Source organism: Salminus brasiliensis, chromosome 2, assembly GCF_030463535.1.
Source record: "Salminus brasiliensis chromosome 2, fSalBra1.hap2, whole genome shotgun sequence".
NCBI lineage: Eukaryota > Metazoa > Chordata > Actinopteri > Characiformes > Bryconidae > Salminus > Salminus brasiliensis.
This window is the reverse complement of record NC_132879.1, coordinates 14,509,613-14,528,825: the sequence shown is the minus strand read 5'-3', so window position 1 is coordinate 14,528,825 and position 19,213 is coordinate 14,509,613. Positions and strand designations below refer to the sequence as shown.

At 41.8% G+C, this 19,213-nt stretch overlaps 1 protein-coding gene across 9 annotated transcripts in view; it reads left to right on the top strand.

Moving 5' to 3' along the window:
- enox2 (ecto-NOX disulfide-thiol exchanger 2) overlaps nt 1–19,213 on the top strand; it is a 278,033-nt gene that overhangs the window by 218,679 nt on the left and 40,141 nt on the right. For all 9 annotated transcript variants that reach the window (XM_072668263.1, XM_072668268.1, XM_072668266.1 and 6 more), the window contains 3 exons: nt 230–463; nt 8,424–8,636; nt 17,209–17,315. In XM_072668263.1, the coding sequence (XP_072524364.1) occupies nt 230–463; nt 8,424–8,636; nt 17,209–17,315 (554 nt within the window). The remainder of the gene's footprint in view (nt 1–229; nt 464–8,423; nt 8,637–17,208; nt 17,316–19,213) is intronic.

The following is a 19,213-nucleotide window of genomic DNA, read 5'->3' as shown; positions in this document are numbered from 1 at the left end:
GACCCAGAACTGGATTTAACAGATTAGAAGGTGAAGGCGACAATGATAAGGATTATGTTTGATGGTGTGAAGTTTAGCAGATCCTATTATGTCACTAATTGGTTGATTTTGTTCCTAATAAGAGCTAAGAAACCTGCTGAAATAGGGTATACCTGACCAAAGCAGGTGCGCTTCCCTCCTTCCTCCCTCTTCCCCTGCTATCATGGCTTCCCTTTGTTCTTCTCTGTAGGCTACAGGATCAGGCTGGGCTCCAGCACAGATAAGAAGGATACAGGGCGGCTGCATGTGGACTACGCCCAGGCCAGAGATGACCTGTACGAGTGGGAGTGCAGACAGCGTATGCTGGCTCGCGAGGAGAGGCACCGGCGCAGAATCGAGGAGGACCGCCTTCGCCCCCCATCGCCACCCCCTATAGTGCATTACTCAGAGCATGAGTGCTGCCAGCTTGGAGAAAAGATCAAAGGTGAGGCCCCCCTCCTCCTCCTCCTCCTCCCCCCATGTCTTGATTGTACACTTACATTTTAGTCTTGGGAGGATAGCCGTGAAATGTCCTGGAGTTCTTAGCTTTTAAACCTTTTCTTCTTTTCTCTAATATTTCTTTGGGGGTGTTACTTCTTGCTTTTTCATTTTGCTGAAGCACTTGCAGTGGTGGATGTAGTGAATATGTTACAACTGAATGGGTATGAATGCTGTTTTTCTGTCTAGGTTTGAAGGACCATACTGCTAAATAGAAGCACCGTCTGTTATGTGGTGACTGAATGACAGTCCGCTGTCTGTGAAGTGGGAAAGAGAATAGGACAGGAAGAAAAAGATTTTTGCAGTGGAGTAATTTGCTTTTATGGCATTGGGATGTCGCTCTTGTCCAGAGTCACTAACAATGCAGAGGCACGGAGGATTCTTTAGTACAGGAAGTGGTTCCATGAATTTAAAGAACTGTTTTAATGCTTCTTCGGGTTGGTAGGAAAGCTTTTGTAGACAATTCTATAAAGAACCTTTTTAAAAATAAGTTTATAGGCTGGTTTGGCCTTGTGGGCAACAACACCTCCTTCCCTGTGGCAGACCAGGGTTCAAATCCCCAGCTGGGCAAAACACCATGCTACACAGATTATAATCCTTGGGCAAGACTCCAAACACCACATTCCTTGACCTGTGTTGCATGATTTAGATGCAACCTGCTCTGCATAAGACCTTCAGCCAATATCTATCAGTGTAAATCGCAACCCTTCCAGTATCGATTTAAAGTACATTTCTTCAGTACCAATGCAATAACACTATAGGGACTTCCATGTAGAGAAGTATTGCCAGATATCTCCAATGAGTTGTAGAGTTGAGGATGAGTTGAGAGATGAGGTGGAGTGGTGATCATTAAACATCCTGACCTCACTAACACTCTTGTCACTGAATACAATCAACTCATGACAGCAATGTTCCAAAACTAGTAGAAAGCCTTCCCTGCACAGCAGATACAGTTACCCCAGCAAAAGCAGAATAAGCTCTTTTTAATACCTTTGATTTTAGAAAAACAATAAATGAATTATAGGTGTCCCAATAATTTTGTCCATTTAGTATATGTCTTACAAATTAATATAAAAATATTGTAAATTGCTTTAAATGCCAAATTAGTTCCTAATTAGTTGATAATTACAATTTATAAACTATCATTATTGTGAAGAATTGCAGAGAAATCTTGGCAAGAGCTGGAATACCATGCCAACCATACTCTAGCTAATAGCTTATAATACCATGTCAGTTTGTGCTGAGTAAAATCTAGTTGTTAGCACAGTGTGCTCCCTTTTTCCCTAAAAGTAAGCAGAGCAGCATTGTTTATGTAATTTTGCATGTATGCCTCTTTCTGAACCTTTCTTAGTCCTGCCACCTTGCCAAATGTCTGCCCTGCCGCCTCACAGTTGCATGTGACATTTCAATTTCCCTGGAAATGAATGTTGGCCACTCTGCATTTCAGCAGAGCTCTTAAGGAAATATCTTAGCAAATGATGTTCATACAGAGATTCCTCTAGTAAAATGGTTTGTTTTGTCGTCTCAAGCTTACATAGCATTATTGCTTAGAGATGATAACTGATAGCTGATATCAGTGTTTTATGGGTTTTACACGGATCAGTCATAACATTAAAACCACTGACAGATCGAGTAAATAACATTGATTACCTTATCGAAAACGATGTCTTGGAAGCAGGAAAAATGGGCAAGCTTAAGGATCTGAGCCATCTGGGCCAAATTGCGATGGCTGGACTGGGTCAAAACATCTCCAAAACATCAGGCAGGTCTTGTGGGGTGTTCCCCATATGCAGTGGTCAGTACCTATCAAAAGTAGTTGATTGAAGGACAACCAAAAGTGAACCAGCGACCGGGCCATGGACGTCCAATACTCATTGATGGACATGGGGAGTGAAGGCTGGTCTGCCTGGTCTGATCCAACTGTAGCACAAATAGCTATAGTAGTCTTCGGTCCCTGCCTCGGTCCCAGGGCTGTTTTAGTACAGCAGGCACCTTCACAATATTAGGCAGGTGGTTTTAATGATATGACCGATCAGTGTGGGTTAACCCTAGTGAAAGTGTGATGCACTGACATCTGTATTTCATTTTATAATGCCATTCAGCTCAACAACAGGTTAGAATTCTGTTCTTAAACTAGTTTTAGCGCAAAATAAATAACTAAATGTTTGGTAGGTTGTCGGGCTGGCGGCTAGTTACTGTGCACGCCTGTACAAATAAATCATTCTATTAATATTGAGCGCAGCCTCAGGAATTCATCTTTATGACACATTGATTCAATCTGCGAGGTGATGTGATGGATTATTAATGCAAATCATTAGACAGAGCTTTGTGGCTCTCGGTGGTCAGGACAGACGTAGATAAATCAGGATCCTTCCGCAGTGCAATCACACTCGACTCATTTCAGCAACACCTCGCTGCACTGAAAGCCGAACGCTCTTCACGCAGTCTCTGCGTGTATGAGTATAATTGTGTCCGCGCTTGTAGTGATCTGTGTATCCGCCTGATGTGTCCTTTTTGGAACCAAGAAGCAAACATATGGGTGCAGAATTTCATGAAAAGAGCACCTCTCCAACTGTTAAGCACGGGGGTGAATCGATCATGCTTTGGGCTTGTGTTGCAGCCAGTGCAACACAACATTTCACAGTAAGCTTGCCTAAAGTCTGAAGTAGGCTACTGCTGTGGACACTGATCATAAAGTAACTAGCTATGCTAATGCAACGTTCCAACAGGCTGTTTAGCATTATTTCAAACAGAGCTAATTAGCACAACACACAAGGTCAGAGTGTTGTGGGGCACCACGCCATCCGAAGAAAAAGAGGGCTGGCCTGCACCTATGTATAAAAGCATTGCTCTTACGGTGTTGTGGAGGGGAACATGGTCATGAAGCTCCAGTGAAGCAGACGTGTCTGTGCTTGTGAGCCTCTCAGCTAAGGCATTAGCCTAAGAGCTAAGCTAAGATCCTCACACGGCACCTGACATGTCTGCTTCGTCTGAGATCCATAACCGAGACATTTCTCTGGGTAAGGATGTTCTGGTGTTGGTTTCCTCTCCACAAAAGAGTAAGAGCAGACATGTGGACGTTGGATGTTTTAAATGTAGTGCCTTCAACCACATACACAGGTCCTCTTTTTTTAAGGTGGTGCATATAGATTATGGTGTGCCCCGCAACACTCCAATTTTTCTGTGTTGTGTTTGTAATACTGTTACAAACAAGCAAAATTATCCAGTCCAGTTATCCCATTTTTGTTAAACGAAGCACATTGTACTACTACTTACCATTGGTTTACCATCACTGTGGTTGTACTCTATATTAGCGAATTTTGTATATTTGTCACTGAGACAGAAAACCAGAGTAAATACAGTAAATGCAGTGTTTAAATTATTGTTTCATTTATTGAAGGAGAGACATTATCCAACATTAGCTGGCCCTGTGTGAAAAAGTAATTGCCCTCTTATTTACTCCCCAAATTGACCAAATTTTACATTTGACTTGATTGCTGACTGCCCTGGTCAACACGCTACTCTCAGGTAAGGTTAGCTTTCATTGCACTGTTAGAAAAAGACTGGGCAAAATGGTCTAACACTGCTATCCAAGAGGAACCTAGAGACTCTCACCTTAATGGCCCCCCAAGCCAGCGAAAAGGTTCCACTTTCGCTGGCTTGGGGTCAGGGGTCACATCTGGCATAAACCTAGCACAGCAATTACCCTTTCACATTTAAAAGCTTCCTTGTCTCATTTTTTAATATTACGTTTGAAAATGGATGCAAAATATGCAAAAAGAGAGGAAATCAGGAGGGGGCAAATGTCTTTTCATGGCACTGTATGTTCCTTGTCTTCATATGTTAATGTTAATATGCTAATCACAGCTTACATGCATGCACACTAGGGGGCATAATGATTTGAGATCTGAGATACAGTTTCAGTCCTGAAGCCAGAGCTGTAAATATACAAATGCACATATTTGAGCAGTGGCTGTCTGCAGAACATGAGCCCCTCCCCTTTCATTTCCAACCTAGGCTGATAGGTTGCGCTCAGCTGCCTCATTGCCAGTGGTGGTTTCCCCTAAGGAACGTCCTCTAGGTTAACATGAGACCCTCAGAAGGATACTGAGGTGTATATCGATGATGTTTTAAGTTAATTAATTGATCAATTTGATTTGTAGGGAAATCATTACACTCTTAATAAAGGCTTACATCTGTGTGTAAATGCCTTCTCACTTGCATCTGTGTGTGCTCGCACTCTTGGGTTTGTGTATGCATTGGAGGATGCATCCTGTGTGTGTATGTGTGTTAGGGTTGTGTCGAGAGGAATAGGACAACAAGGACAAAGTGATTCTTATTGTGTCATTCACAACAGCAATCAATATCTCTGTTGTCTCTCTACATCACCTTATCTGCCTGCACAGCCCGAGCCCGAATTATGTTAAACAGCCGGCGGGCCTCCCGAAGCCAAGCAGCAGCCCGTGCCGCAACTCGCGGCTCCCAACAAAGAAGCGGCTTCTGTCGTAACTGCCTTTTAGAATAGAGACAGCAAAAGGCGACACTAAAGCCCTGAGCAGAATCTTAATGCCCTTCATTACAATGACTTTCCCCTCTCACTCCCACTCCCACCCACAAGCTCTGGGCCAAGGCTTTGTAGCAGCCTCAGGGAGCAGCTTGGCTAGCATTAAAAACCCCAGCCAACTTCAATTGCAATGCACCTGCAAGAGCTGCTGGACGTGCCGGACTAGCAATAGCTGTCCCAAGCTGGGTAATAGGCAGTGCTTCCTTTTGAGGACTTCTTTTAAAAGGACTTTAGCTCTGTAGCAGCGAGCCGTTTTATGCCAGATCTGGCCTGTAGTTCATGAGCCCTCCTCAGCATGAGAGCAGCACGTGGTTGCTTCAGTCTGTAAGAAGACAAACAAGAAAGCTTTCAAAATCAACAGCCATGTTCTGTTCATGCAGCTTAGCAGTCAATGCTAGTTTACTCCAAAAGATCCAAAAAAGATTTTTATTAAGGTTAGGGCTATTTGTTATTGTTATAACTGTGGCTTCTTAAGAAAAGAGCCAGGTGATATGAACCACAGCTTTATGAAAGCTTTATGAGTCCTCCAACCTTGTCTCAACAATCAGCGGCCATGCGTTCCTCTAAGCTAGTATTTCTCAACTCTGGTCCTAGAGACACATTGCCCTGTACGTTTTACTGTTTTCCCTGCTCCCCACACACCTGATCCAACTAATCAGCTGATTAACAACCCATTATTGAGTTAAATCGCACTAAAATGTGCAGAGCAGAAGGATTATTGATGAGTTTACAAAGCAGGAGAAGGGAATTAGTAGATGAAGCAGTTTCAGCTAGCCGTATCCTCAGTTTGTAATATAATTAAGAAGTGTCAGTAACGTTGGAGGTTAGGTTAAGTTGGGAAAACCCCCAAAAATTGACTGAGTGGCAAACATTGCCTGTTTACAATTATGTCAAATTGATCCGCCCCCATCTGATTTCTTCTATTTTACAGTCATGAAAAAAAAAAAAAAAAAAAAAAAAACAGGACACCCCTTGAAAACCTTTTTCTTAACATATGGGCATTGGATCTTAACCCTGTTTGAATGCTGTGTGGTGATTTGAAGCAAACTGTGCATGCAAGAACCCCCTCAGACATCACACATCTCAAAGAATTCTGCATGGAGGAGTGGGAACAACTGTTTCGCAGTTTAGGTCAGAATCTGGAAGGTGGTTATAGTATAATTGAGGTTGTTACAGACATAAAGAAAATTTCATTTCTTTTCCACTTACTTTTACAATTTTTTTAAAGACATCTCTTCAGTTTTATGTGTTTCTCTATAGTATCTGCTTCTCTCAATGTTGTTTAAGTAAAGACCAAATGTCCCTATGTTACAAAAGACAATAAAGTTTCCTTATTTTTTTCATGTGACATCGCTAGTCATAGTAGTTCTCAACTCAGGATTAAAACCCCTTGTCTGTAGTTATGTAAACTATGCCTTCTTGTTGTTAAGCTTTTAAAGAATTTACCTTGTAAAATGAACAACTGGGAACAAATCGCTGCTCTTTTAATAGTCCTAAAACGTTCATTTCACCGTTGTAAGCTGTAATCCTCTAACAGCATCAGAACCAGGCCAGCACTGGCCATGCTTGATGTCAATCGATGTGGAAACCACGCAGAAACTGTAGCAGGTTGCTAAAGCTTTTTCACTGTGAAAGCTCTATTAGTGAATCTGAAAGCATAATGGAGGCCTAATTATTTATTTATTTCATTATTTGAGAGCTGCATTAACAACATTATGTCTCCACCTGAATGGTAAACAAATGGCGTATGAAATATGGAGAGTACTTTCATACTTTACTGCTCATTTTAGTGACCGGCAATCCGTAACTTTCTATTTTTTTTCTTTTCTTTTCTTCAGCCTTGTTCTGCACACCACAGACGCAACACGCACAGAATGTATTTATCCGTTGGCATCCTAATTGGTATCAGAGTTTGGCTAATGGTGCCCAAAATACATTTGCTAATCCTCCTTCCGTCTGTGATGTTTTCTTTCCTCTAAGCCCTCCTGTTTGCACGCGTGTCCCTGTAGTTTGTCTTGGCCCAATAAGCATGTCCCGCTAATGTGCCTCGACACTGTTGGGTCTAAGATGAGACGCTTTCCTCCCTGACACCAAGCTCTGCTCCCTCCCCACCATCTGCCTAGGTCTCCCTCTCTCTCTCACTTTGTCTGTTCCACGTGTTTTGGTTTCTCTCAGTTTTAGGACTGTGTATGGGCAGAAGCCTGGCTATACAGTATCTATCCAGTACTGATTCAGGACATTGCAAATACTGTAAACAAGGCAATATATTGCAATTTTTTAATCAAATTTTAGGGAAACTGTCATAGTACACTCCATCATATGCTTAAAATCTGAGAATAATAAAGGTAGATTTTTTTTATACAATCAGAACAGTGGGCTCTGAAGACAGAGTACAACACTGCTATCTGACAGGCTGGGTTTAATAGTACTGTGTTTTTGAGAATCCATACAGTATTGCAAAACAACCATATTGCAATCTCAGTGTTTTTGTACAGGCCTGCTTTAGTCCTTCCTTTTTTTTCCTTCTCATATAGAGACAGAAAGCCCTCCTCCAGAATACACATACTGCTACGCTAGTAATATATATTGTGTATTGTATAAAAGCTAATATAAATAATAAAATATGACACAAAGTATAAAATATGTTGGAACTGTCACATTTCACCCGTCACAATACAGCATTTACTGATGGTTTAGTAGCGTGAAAAGACTCTCCTTTAGTAGCTGCAGTTTAACAGAGTAAACTGATAAATGCTCTGCTTCTCTTACATGATGACTACAGTTCAGATAACCCAGCTCAGTGGCACTGTGTTAGTTGATTTTGTGATTAATATGACATGAGCAGGGTTGGTGTTTAAGTTTCCAGAGTCTTTTAGCATGACTTTCCGCTCAGACAGCCTGAAGATCCGATCATTGGAGAGTATTTGGTAGATTCTACCTTCTCAACAGTAATGGGTGAAAGTGAATTAAAATTTCAAGGCTTATCTGTTTTGACAATGATAATTTTAAGTTTATTTATGCTCACTTTTTTCTGTTATTTATTCATTGCCACATGATTCATTTTTTTTATTTATTAAAACCCTCGTTTTATTTATTAAAATCTTAATCGTTCTCCCTCATTTTCTTTCTTTCTCTTTCCTTCTTTTTTCTTTTTCTAACTGTTCTCCTTTCTTCTGCGTCTTTTTGTTACTTTTTTTTTTCTTTTAACTTAATAATTTCTCTCGTCTCTTTCGCTCTCTCCTTCTGTGTTTTTTTCTCTCTTTCCTTTCTTTCTGTTCTTTTGTCTATTTCTTTTTCTCTGTCTCTTCCCCTCTCACCCTGCTCTCGCTCCTCCTGCTTTCAGATGACTCCAAATTCCCTGAGGCAGTCCGCGTCCTGCTGACCTGGGTGGAGAGAGGGGAGGTGAACCGGCGAAACGCCAACAACTTCTACTCCATGATCCAGTCCTCCAACAGTCACATCCGCAGGCTAATGAATGAGAAGGCCACGCACGAAAAAGAGATGGAGGAGGCCAAGGAGAAATTCAAGAACGCCCTGTCCGGGATCCTAGTGCAATGTGAGTGGTGCCCCTTCTGCACTCGTGTGCGAGTTTTTCCACTCAGCAAACGGGTGCAATCACTTATCATGTGAGCTCTTTTCATTTTCACACTACATATCCGAGCGTAGGGCTGCACGATACAGACAGAATACCACATTGTGATTAAATTGATACACACTGAAATTAAGATAAATTAAATACATAAAAGATTTTTTTTACCAAATTATTTTTACATTTATCCACATTGTCCATATTACTGGTTAGAAGCTTGTTTTCATATTTGACCTCTTCAAAAGGCATCGCAGTCAGCCCTAACATAATGCATAATTCAGACCTTAGACATGATTGATCATTCAGTGCCAGGGCAAAGGAACTGAGTTCCCATTCACAGACACACACACACACACACACTCAAGTGTGAGTCCATTTACCCCGCAGTATCTGGGGAAATGTAAGTATTTACTGTAGCGTACTGTAGCACAGATATTTAAAGAGTGTGACAGAGGCAAACAGGATTGGATTTAGATTTGTTTAGATTTGTTCACACTCTTGGGTATTTGATCATATTTTCAATATGATTGAAAAGCTTGTGCACACTGGTTACACATAATAAATGAAACACAATAAATATTAAACTGTACCAATATGTTTAGCTAAAAGGATGGAATCAAATTTTGGCCATTGCTTGAACATGACCAAAATACAAAATAGCAAGAATGACCCACAAGCAATTTTCCTCCAGCTTGGAAAGGCTTGTAGGTGGGATTACGTGCTTGGCTTTCAAACATGACACCCTGGTGTTCTTCTTGTTATTTTTGCTCTGCAAGCCTTCTTTCCCAAGTTTGTAGTATTGTATACATGTGAACTGGGGTCAATTCCTAACCTTTCCATAGAGTTCAGATCAGATGTTTAGATTGGAATTGAGAACACATTTGAGAAGAGGAAAGTTCACTTAAATTCAGGAACTTTAAACTCTAAAATAATCCAAGAGCCTTTATGCACTCACTATATGGCCGAATGTTGGTGGACACCACATCTAATGAAGGCATTCAGCTACTTTTTGTTGTATAGTACTAGTTTAGTAGCTAGTTTACTTTTATAGTACCCAGTAGAGAATCTCTGGAGCAGATCAACATGAACCTATTGGCACCATGCCTAATGTCATGTGTTGGCTAGAGGGGTATAAAGCCCCTCTAGTGTTGAGCTGTGGAGCAGTGGAACTGTATTCTCTGGAATGACGGTACTCCATCCAGTTCTGGCATGAGTTGGAGATTATGGGATGAGGGGTGGTGATCATCCAACATTGTGACTTAGCAATTTAGCAAACCTTCCCTGGATAGTAGAGACAGTTATTCCAACAGAAGCAAAAGCAAGAACTTTAATACAATTGATTTCAGAAAAATGATTAATCGGTGTCCCAATACCTTTGTCCATATAGTCAAAAAGGTCAGGTTCTACTATACCAGTGCACCCTGGCATGTATTTATATTTACATGATTAACAACCAGTGTCTCCAGTTGAAATACTGTACATATTTAACCACACTTTATCAATTCAAATCTAAACCCAGTTTGATGAACTGAATGGGAATGCTGGATTTGGAATGGCCCCCAGTCCCGGTATGTGTACTGTGATGATGCTGTACGTGCTGTGGTGCGAGTGCAGTAAGGAGTGAGGAGGTAAGTGTTCCAGAGGCCTGTCCCAGTCTTGAGCTGAATGCAGACGCAGGTAGAGTATTGTTCAGACTGCATCAGCACACAGCAGCTGCACAGGCCCCAACACTGACTGCTAGCAGGCATGAGTTTCTGATTCAGCATTTAGCTTCAGCCTTCAGTCCGTGAGCGGTTTGAAATAGTCTCCGGACAGCACTCCTGATGAGGATGGGGTGACCATAGAGTTAAAGTAAGTAACCTTAAAGTAAGTAAAGGGACAGATGCTTCATTCAGTTGAGTTGTATGAGTTCATGTGTTTACTGAAATAACTATGGCTGGAGACTTTCCCCAATATGACATACTCCTGGGGGGATTTAAGACCACCTTGGTAACTTCTGTGTCAGTTATCTCCTAGCAGAGACATGTATACCCACTCACACACACACACACACACACACACACACACACACACACAAACATGTTTCCTCCTTTCTCCTCTTTGCATTCTGTCTTTCTCTGAAGCACCTCAGTGCCGGCTGCTCAATACCGTGATTGATTAGGTGGAAGGTGATCTCTAAGGAGTAATGGATATGGTCAGAGGTGATTTGTCTTGCACATGAGCAGCTGTACCAAGCACTACCTTAATACTGATTAGTTTAAAATTCCCCCTTGTCTCTTTTGACTTCCAAAGACACTGCATTATGACCTCCAGTCTGAATGTAGTGTAGTGGTAAGTGTTGGCATGAACTATGCTGGTATGGCGACATTGTGGCATACAGTGGAAACTGTGATAAGGCCAAAAACAGCCCTGACCCCCCCCTACAAATGAACATTATTAACAGCTTAAATAACTTTCAGGGTAGGGAACCATCAGAACCTTCTAGGCTTTCAAAGAATGAATTCTATGAACTAATACATTAACATCATTTAATGCTTAGTATAGTTTTTCTCAGTGAAAGCCTGAAAGCAGTACAGTAATACTCTTAGTTCATTGTTTGGAAAGGTTTAAGACTTTGAAATTTGTCATCTAGTTATCTTGTTAGATACAGCCAAGCAAGCTCCCTGTTGGTTCATGAGCTGGACTAAAGACCTAACAAGTTACATTTGCTAACATAATTTTTATAGGATTTGGAAAAGTGGATTGAACCAATCATGCTTGATTTCCAAGTGGGTGGGACCAATAATAATAAGAGAAAAATGTCATTCTACAACTGCAAGATAGTCCAAGATGCATCACTGACTGCGAATATGAATAGTAGGCCAATCACAGTGAAAACAATGCAACACAGGCGAGCAACACACTGCTCAGACACTCACACTATTCTAATTCTATATCATTTCAATATAAGGAATTTATGCCATGTGATTTAGTTCTTTAACCTTAACAAGTTATGTCAGACATTCCACTGCTTGTCCAGTATTTTCACTTATTCTGTTCAGTGTCTACAGCTTAGGTCAATCTGTGAGGGTCAAAACCCCCTGTTTTGTCCATCTTTTGTTCCCAAACTAGGCTTCATTAGGTCTCATGGGCTCAAATTGCATTAGTGCTGGAGTGCTTGAATCCTGTAATTGCCACTAGCTATCTTATTATACTGGCATTTGCCTGCTCAGTAGGAAATAATGTAATGTAATGTCATCTGAGTTAATATTGCTCACCCTTTGTCATAAGTCTCTCCTAAGACTCTCCTGACAGAAGTTGGGAAACTCATTCACCCTTGTGCAGCATCACAAAACACATTCTATGTCATGACTGTGGAGGTCCCTCCATACAAGTGTCACCAAGTTTTGCAGTCCCATGGGACAGGTTTACAAGCAGTGCTAGAAGAACAGTAGGCACACCCTGAACACGTATAGTACTGTGCAGATTTCTCATGGACGCTCCCAAACAGCTCATGGATGAGTTCTATCCCATCACCAGCTGACCTGATTATACATCGTTAAGCACTAATTTACCTTTAGGTACATTTAGGTGCTGAATGATAATTATAAACACCACCAGAGTCCTATGAGGGGAGCTTTGGAGATGTTGAATAAACAGTAAAACCATATTTTTATTATGAATGATATCTGCATTTATTCTACATACATTTATTTGTTGTACTGATTAAATGAGCACTTACTGCCCAAACAAAGAGCTTTTTCACACTTTTGCACAACACTGTCCATCAGTTCAGTTCTCCTCTCAGTAAAGATTAAAGTCCAATGAATGCTTTTGCTGTCACATTTCCCAGAGTTGCTGACTTTACCTGCCAGTTTCTGCCTTTGCTGTAAGTGTGGTTTCTAGCGCATAACCGCCCTCCCCTTCTCCCCACCGCCCCTTGTGAGGTTACCCCCCGGTAAGCTTGAGACTTTTGCTTAAGACAGAATTTACACAAGGCAGCGTCTCAAAACTGATCAAAATGCTGATTTATTGGATTTATTATTGCGAAATTGCAGCTCGCTTAAGCAAATTTATTTTACTGAGGCCAATCTGTTCACCGACGGAATGTATCTGTCACTTTAATGCCAAGCGAAATGTCATTTATTACACACGTTTTATCACTGAGATTATTTAACTTGACAGGAAATTAATGAGGTAGGACTAACCTCCCCTGGTATTTAGTGCGGCCTTCTCCTTTTCTTTTATCTGGAGAAGATGGTCGTCAACCGTGTGAAGTGATTTTTATCAGTAAAGGGAGGGATAAAACCAAAAAGACATTGCCATGTTTGATATGTAGCACAATCATGCATTGTTACTATTATCAACAAGCACATTCACTGCCAGAGCGTTAATCCATCTGTATCTGACAGCTAGATCTATCTAGACAGATAGATCACATTCATGCATACATATATAATAGAAAATGTAGACACCTAAGCATAATATTTATATATTTAATAAGAGAGTTTCTGCTTGTAAAAACATCAAATCAAATTAGAGCAGATGCAGGTAAACATGAATACAGTAACAACTGATCAGGAATTTGCAGTAGTTCAGATCTTGTGAGCTAGTTTGAAGAGCAAAGCTTGGATCCAGATTTCTCCTGGATGCTCCCAAGCAACGCATGAATGTGTTCAGTTTCATCAGCAGCTCACCGATTTAACCTCATTAACTAGACTCCCATGAGGAGAGCTTTGGAGACGATTAAATGAACACAGTGACTCTGGCTCTAAACGGTCCAGTTGACAAAGCCAATGCCACTATGACCCACGTCTTCCCCACATCACTCCTAGTGGTGGACAGCACATGTGTCCGTTAGCTGTTGTATCAGAGCTGGGCAGCCACGCTTTTCTCCGAGCATTCAGTCCGTAAGGAGGCAATGACGGGCTTTGCATGTGACGGAGGAGCCTTCGCCACCCTAGTGTTGGGGAGTTAAATTAAATGGGGCAGAAAATGGGTTGAATTTAGAAATACGTTATGTTTAAAATTGTTAGAAATGAACACTGATGTGAAAGCACTATTTTTTGTTCACATGTTACTTGTATTTAGTCAAATATTAGCATTTTACCGACTAAATAACACTTAATGTCCCTATTTCGCGCTGACAGTACCGTATTTATAGAAGCATCTAATTAATCCTGTCGTCAAACAGTACGACAAATCATTTCACAGTTGAAAATGTTGAGATGCCTTATGGTGGGAAGAGAGGGGGAAAAAAAGAAGGGTGGTTTATCAGGATGGTGGATCCTGAGACGGAGTCAACAGACTGTGCGTTACAGTAAACAAGGTGCAATCTGCTCCACCATATTGGATGTTTTATAGCGAGGCCTGATAAACATATTGCCCCGTTGCATTAAGCAAAAAGTCAGGTTAGCGCCGCACACATTACACCTCACTTGGCCTCCAAGACTCCTCATGTAGCTGCCAATCCACTGACCTTTTAGCAAGCTACTATTGATGGAAACAGAATAGAGAAAAATTGTGCAAAATGACTGCAAAGTGCTCTGTGAAAGTGCATTTTTATGAAGAGCTGTGCTAAGAAATTAGATTGATTTTTACACTAGTCTGCCAAAGTCTTCCTCGCAGAGCTTCTTGAATGGAGGAGTTGGCCAAATACTTGATGGCTTTGCTGTATCTGGTAAATCTCAGCCTTCACTGTTCAGGTCTTTTATCAGAGCCTCTTCCACGTGCTCACACACACACACACACACCTAGATAGCCTGACATGCACTGATTCAGGAAAGCATGCGCACACGTAAGCACAAACATGCTATTTTCCGTGCCTTCTCAATCGATCCTTTCCATCAAATTAAAGGACGCTGAAGTCACTATCGATCTTGCAGCAGTACTCTCCCTCCAGCTCGCCTGGGCCTCGGACTCAGCTTTGCCAGTCCTATTGACTCCCATGGGTTTATTAGCATTTACCCAGCCCCCGTCACTCCCCTGGTAAAGCAGAGAGGGAGAGGGAGGCTGCCAAAAAAAAAAAAACTGTGAAAAGCCTTCCTACATGTCATTGAAAGGTGTCAGATAACGAGTGATCTCAACGAAGCCCTGTTTAAAAAAATCTCCTTTGTAATAAAGCAGATGGCGTGCTCTGCTATCAGCAGTGATCACGTGTCCATCAAACCGTTGCCATAGCACACGCTGTGCTGGAGATGACAGCACACATGGTTCCTCCCATTCGCAGAAGAAATGATGTTTTGCGCAGCATGGAAAGGTGCAACATCTCGCAGTGCTCTGATAGCACCTCTCTCACTGCAGCACTGTCAGTGTTTTATACTAAGTTGATGACTAAACTTGCATGTATATTACACGTATATTAAAGCTATGGTTCAACCCAAAAATTGAGTTGACGCAATCAGCTTGTTGACAGTGTGCTAAAGCCAGGGTTATGACACAACTTTTAGCCTTTTCCCACATTGTCAGTCTGGTTGAGTCTGTGCTGGTTGGCTCTAGTTTGCAGATTTTTTGGCAGTTGGAGAGAGACTCGAGTAATGTGTAAGGGGTGCAGACTCTGGGTTTATCCGATTGCATTTCGAATCAGTCAGAGTATATATTATATGTATTATCTAATAGTGTATACTGGTCAGCGACTTAATCTGAACTGGTACTGGTACTTATATGGTATATGGTATATAATACTGGTATTTATATGAAAGGACTATCACAAAAATGCATATCACATGGTTAAACACAGTAGTCTCAAAGCCTGAATTTGTACTTTTCTTCATTTTTTATGTATTATGTATTTTTTAATGTAACAGCAAACTATACATTATTGTTCAAAAGTTTAAATCCTGTGTGATATTATATTAATATTAATATTAGTTGTTATTTTCTATCTAACAGTACAGTTTACATTACATTACACCTGTCCATGCTGCGTAAAACAGCTAGTCCACTTCAAATCGGAGGAACCCCCTTGTGCCGACATCTCTCCAGCACAGGGTGCACTTTGGCCACGGTTTGATAGACTACTGATCACTGCTGCAAGCTAAAGATTTTGAGTGTTATAGAGCATCATTAATACCTTTAGGAATTCAGTGGCGTGTAGGGAGGCTTTCTGTTAACTGACATAACAGCTGGGATGTAAAGAGAACCAAAAAACCCATACTTAAGTAAGTAGAATGCTATTCTATTCTATTTGAGTATGAGTAAATGTCTTGTTGAAGGAAATTACTGGTTAAAAAAAAAACAAACACACTGAGCACCAAACATGCCTTGACTAATCAACTACATATATAGTAAGAAAACTGAAGTTTGTCTGAGGACCAGGAAACATGATGTAAATGGTGACATCTTCACATATAAGCACATGTCGCCCTGTGTGAGCGCCACTGCTCCTAAAATGGGCTGTGTTTTAACCATGACCAAGCACGTTTCTACAAAAGCAGCAGAAGTGAGGCCACAGCCAGAGAATTAGCTAGATTCTTAAGAGTGTGTGTGTGTGGAGATCTCAGTCTACTTGCCACACAAGCCCACAGTCAGATCTGTGGTGTCAAACTATTAAATGGGGTCTTTAAAGGGGTTTAACGTTTTCTTTTACACACCCGTTTCAGCTCCTGTAGACGCCTTGGCTAATGATTAGCCGAGGTGTTGGATCGTTGTTAAAGGGGTAAAAAGGAGCAACCACGTGCGGTGAAGGGATCTGCTGTTGTGTGAGTAGGTTTCTCAGATGGCCTGCTGCTTTAACAGCCAGCCAAACGTTCACTCTGTTCCTGACACCTTCGGTGTCTCCGTCCCTCTGGTAGAGACCTTCTGCTGCATATGTCTCTTCCCACAACCTCTCAGACCAGCACGGCCTGATTGGTTGTCTCATCTCTCATTTCCAAATAGATGAACCCATTTCTTTGAGGGTTTGCTGTAATGAGTTGACACAAGGCGAGACGTCCTCACTAATCCACGCACGCGGCAAAGTAATGATGTGCCGGCTCGCCGCAGATGAAAAGCACATGTCATTAGCTTTCCGAATCTACCTGCTTCTTTACGAATGAGAGAGATCCTTTTGATTATCACATCTGGTGCGTCTGAGCTTCCCCAGAGGTGAGAGGTGCTATGGTAATTAAAAAAAAAAAAAGTGAGAAAGAATGAATCACTTTGCTCCTGTGGTTTATCTCTCTCTCTCTTTCTCTCTCTTTCTCTCTCTATCTCTCGCTATCTCTCTCACTTTGAGTGCTTTAACTCCACGCCATGTTTTCGTTTGGGAGATCTGACCTCAAAGGAGAAGTTGACCAGAAGTTTCCAGAGTGGTCTTGCACTGGGCACACAGATCAAACAGTCCAGATATCAAACTCCCATCTCGGAAGTATTAAAGGCTAGTCCGCCCATTTAAGCTAGTGACCCATGCTCAGTGTTGTTGCAGTAGAGAGGGAGAGTAGGGGGAAGAAAAGTAAGCTCACTTGCCTTCCTATCTGACACCAGTTTTTTTCCACTCCTCTGCTCCTTCCCAATCGCCCCTTCTTTCTCTCTCTTTCTTTGTGGACGGTACAAACTGGCCCCCTGCATCCCCCTGCCACAGTTGAGCAGATTGTGTCTGTATTCCACGCTGCTTCCAAACAAAAGGCATGGGACCATTTCTCCAAAGCCCAGCGCAAGAACCTGGACATGTGGCGCAAGCAAGCAGAGGTTGGTGTTTTCACTTTTGCTTCGTTCTGTTTTGAGTGATTATGTTTACACCTCATACCTTTACCAGTCGGTATACAATATATGGACAAAAGTATTGGGACATCTGCTCATTCATCCTTTCTTCCGAAATCAATGATATCTTGAAAAGGAGAAAGAAACTCTATCCCCCTTTTATTGGAGGAACTGTCTCTACTGTCCAGGAAAGGCTTTCTCCTTGAGCAATGCTGTGAGAATTTCAGCCACATAAGCATTAGTGAGGTCAGGATGTTGAATGATTACTGCCCCACCTCCTCCCCAACTGCCCAACTCACCCCATAAGTATTGGATGGAGCACCATCATTCCAGAGAACACATTTCCACTGCTCCACAGCTCAATGCTTCATATCCCTCTTGCCCACACTTGGCATTAGGCACGTTCTCCTATTTAATCAGCAGTACTTCTTTACAGGGACTAGACAAGCTGTGTGTCTGTTGATGTGTGACAGCAATTAGTGCAACTTAAAGTAACTGAATGCACTCAGCTATAAGGGTGTCCACAAACATTTGGACATACAGTGTGCTATGCACATCTCCATTGCTCTCCCACTCTTATTATTACTCCCAGCCTCCATCCCCTTTAGTCTCACACATGTTGAAGGGGACTCCATATGCTCCCTCCTAACTCGAACATTAATTAGCTCTTAAGCAGGGATGCAGGGATACTGGAGACGGTCTAAGCTCTTTCCGCTGTAACCCAGCTGTAGCCGAAATCGCCAGAGAGTGCCCGAATGCCCCACAGCTCAGAACCCCTTAGCAGATAACACACCCGAGTGAGTGCTCACCGAGTACCGGTTGGCCTGGTCCCTTTTCATCACAGATTTATCATAGGGAGCCCTAGGGCTCTACTCCAGATCAATACAGTCAGAAACACACTACCTCACTTACTCCCTGTGCAACCTGTGCTGGGCCTTCTTACTAGATAAAGACTTTCTTTTCTCTTGTTTAGTTCGGATGAAAATTGAATTGCTGGGACACCGGGTCTTTTTGGTTAATAAATGAGCTTCAGCAACGTCTTTGTGGGTCTTTTTTTTGTTTGTTTGGTTTTTTTCCCCTTTGCTCATGAGGAGGCTGATGAAGAGTAACTCTGTTGTGATATTCTGGTCATTCGGTAAGTGTCGAGATCTATCTCTGGGCGCCAGTGAGCGAAGACCAAATCTGGTGTGTAATTATCATCATAATTTTCTTATTTCTCGCTGCTACAGAGCAGTGTTTCACATGAATCACGGGGATGGTAGTGATTTGCTTCTAGATCAAATCAATATGTGCTTGGAAAGGTCCTGATTTGCGAGTCTAAATGAATACAGGAGCAACAGAAACTGTTCATTGAGATTGTGCTTCTTTTATCACGTTATCACAGAGCTTTAATGGTTGAGGATTTGGAACAAACATAACATTTGTAGGTATTCCGAGAAAAAAAGTTAAACCGAGAGACTCCTCATCATGAAAGGTAGGTGTTCAAAATGTTCAAGGAGTTTTATTGTATGGTATGAACGTGCTGCAATGAATTTCATTTCTTTAAATGTGGTATCCTTTGTTCCTTCTCAAGTCGTCCTTCGATCTTGGTGCTTATGATAGTGAAACTTTCTGTAGCATCTCTTATTTTGTCTGTGATGCCCTGGAAGACCCTCATGCAGGGGCTGACTATGTCCTCAGTAAACCCTTTAGCAGCACAGACCTTCACTTCAGCTAAATTACATAGCCTGTATTATTCCCCCCTCAAACCGGTTGTCCACTGTCACTCATAACCACTTTTCCGTTGTGCAGCAGGAGATAGAGCATCCACTGACCTTAGGCTACTGCTATGAGTGCAATTCCAGGAACACTTATTTTTTTCCCGCTCTGCTGTGCAGCAGACTCAT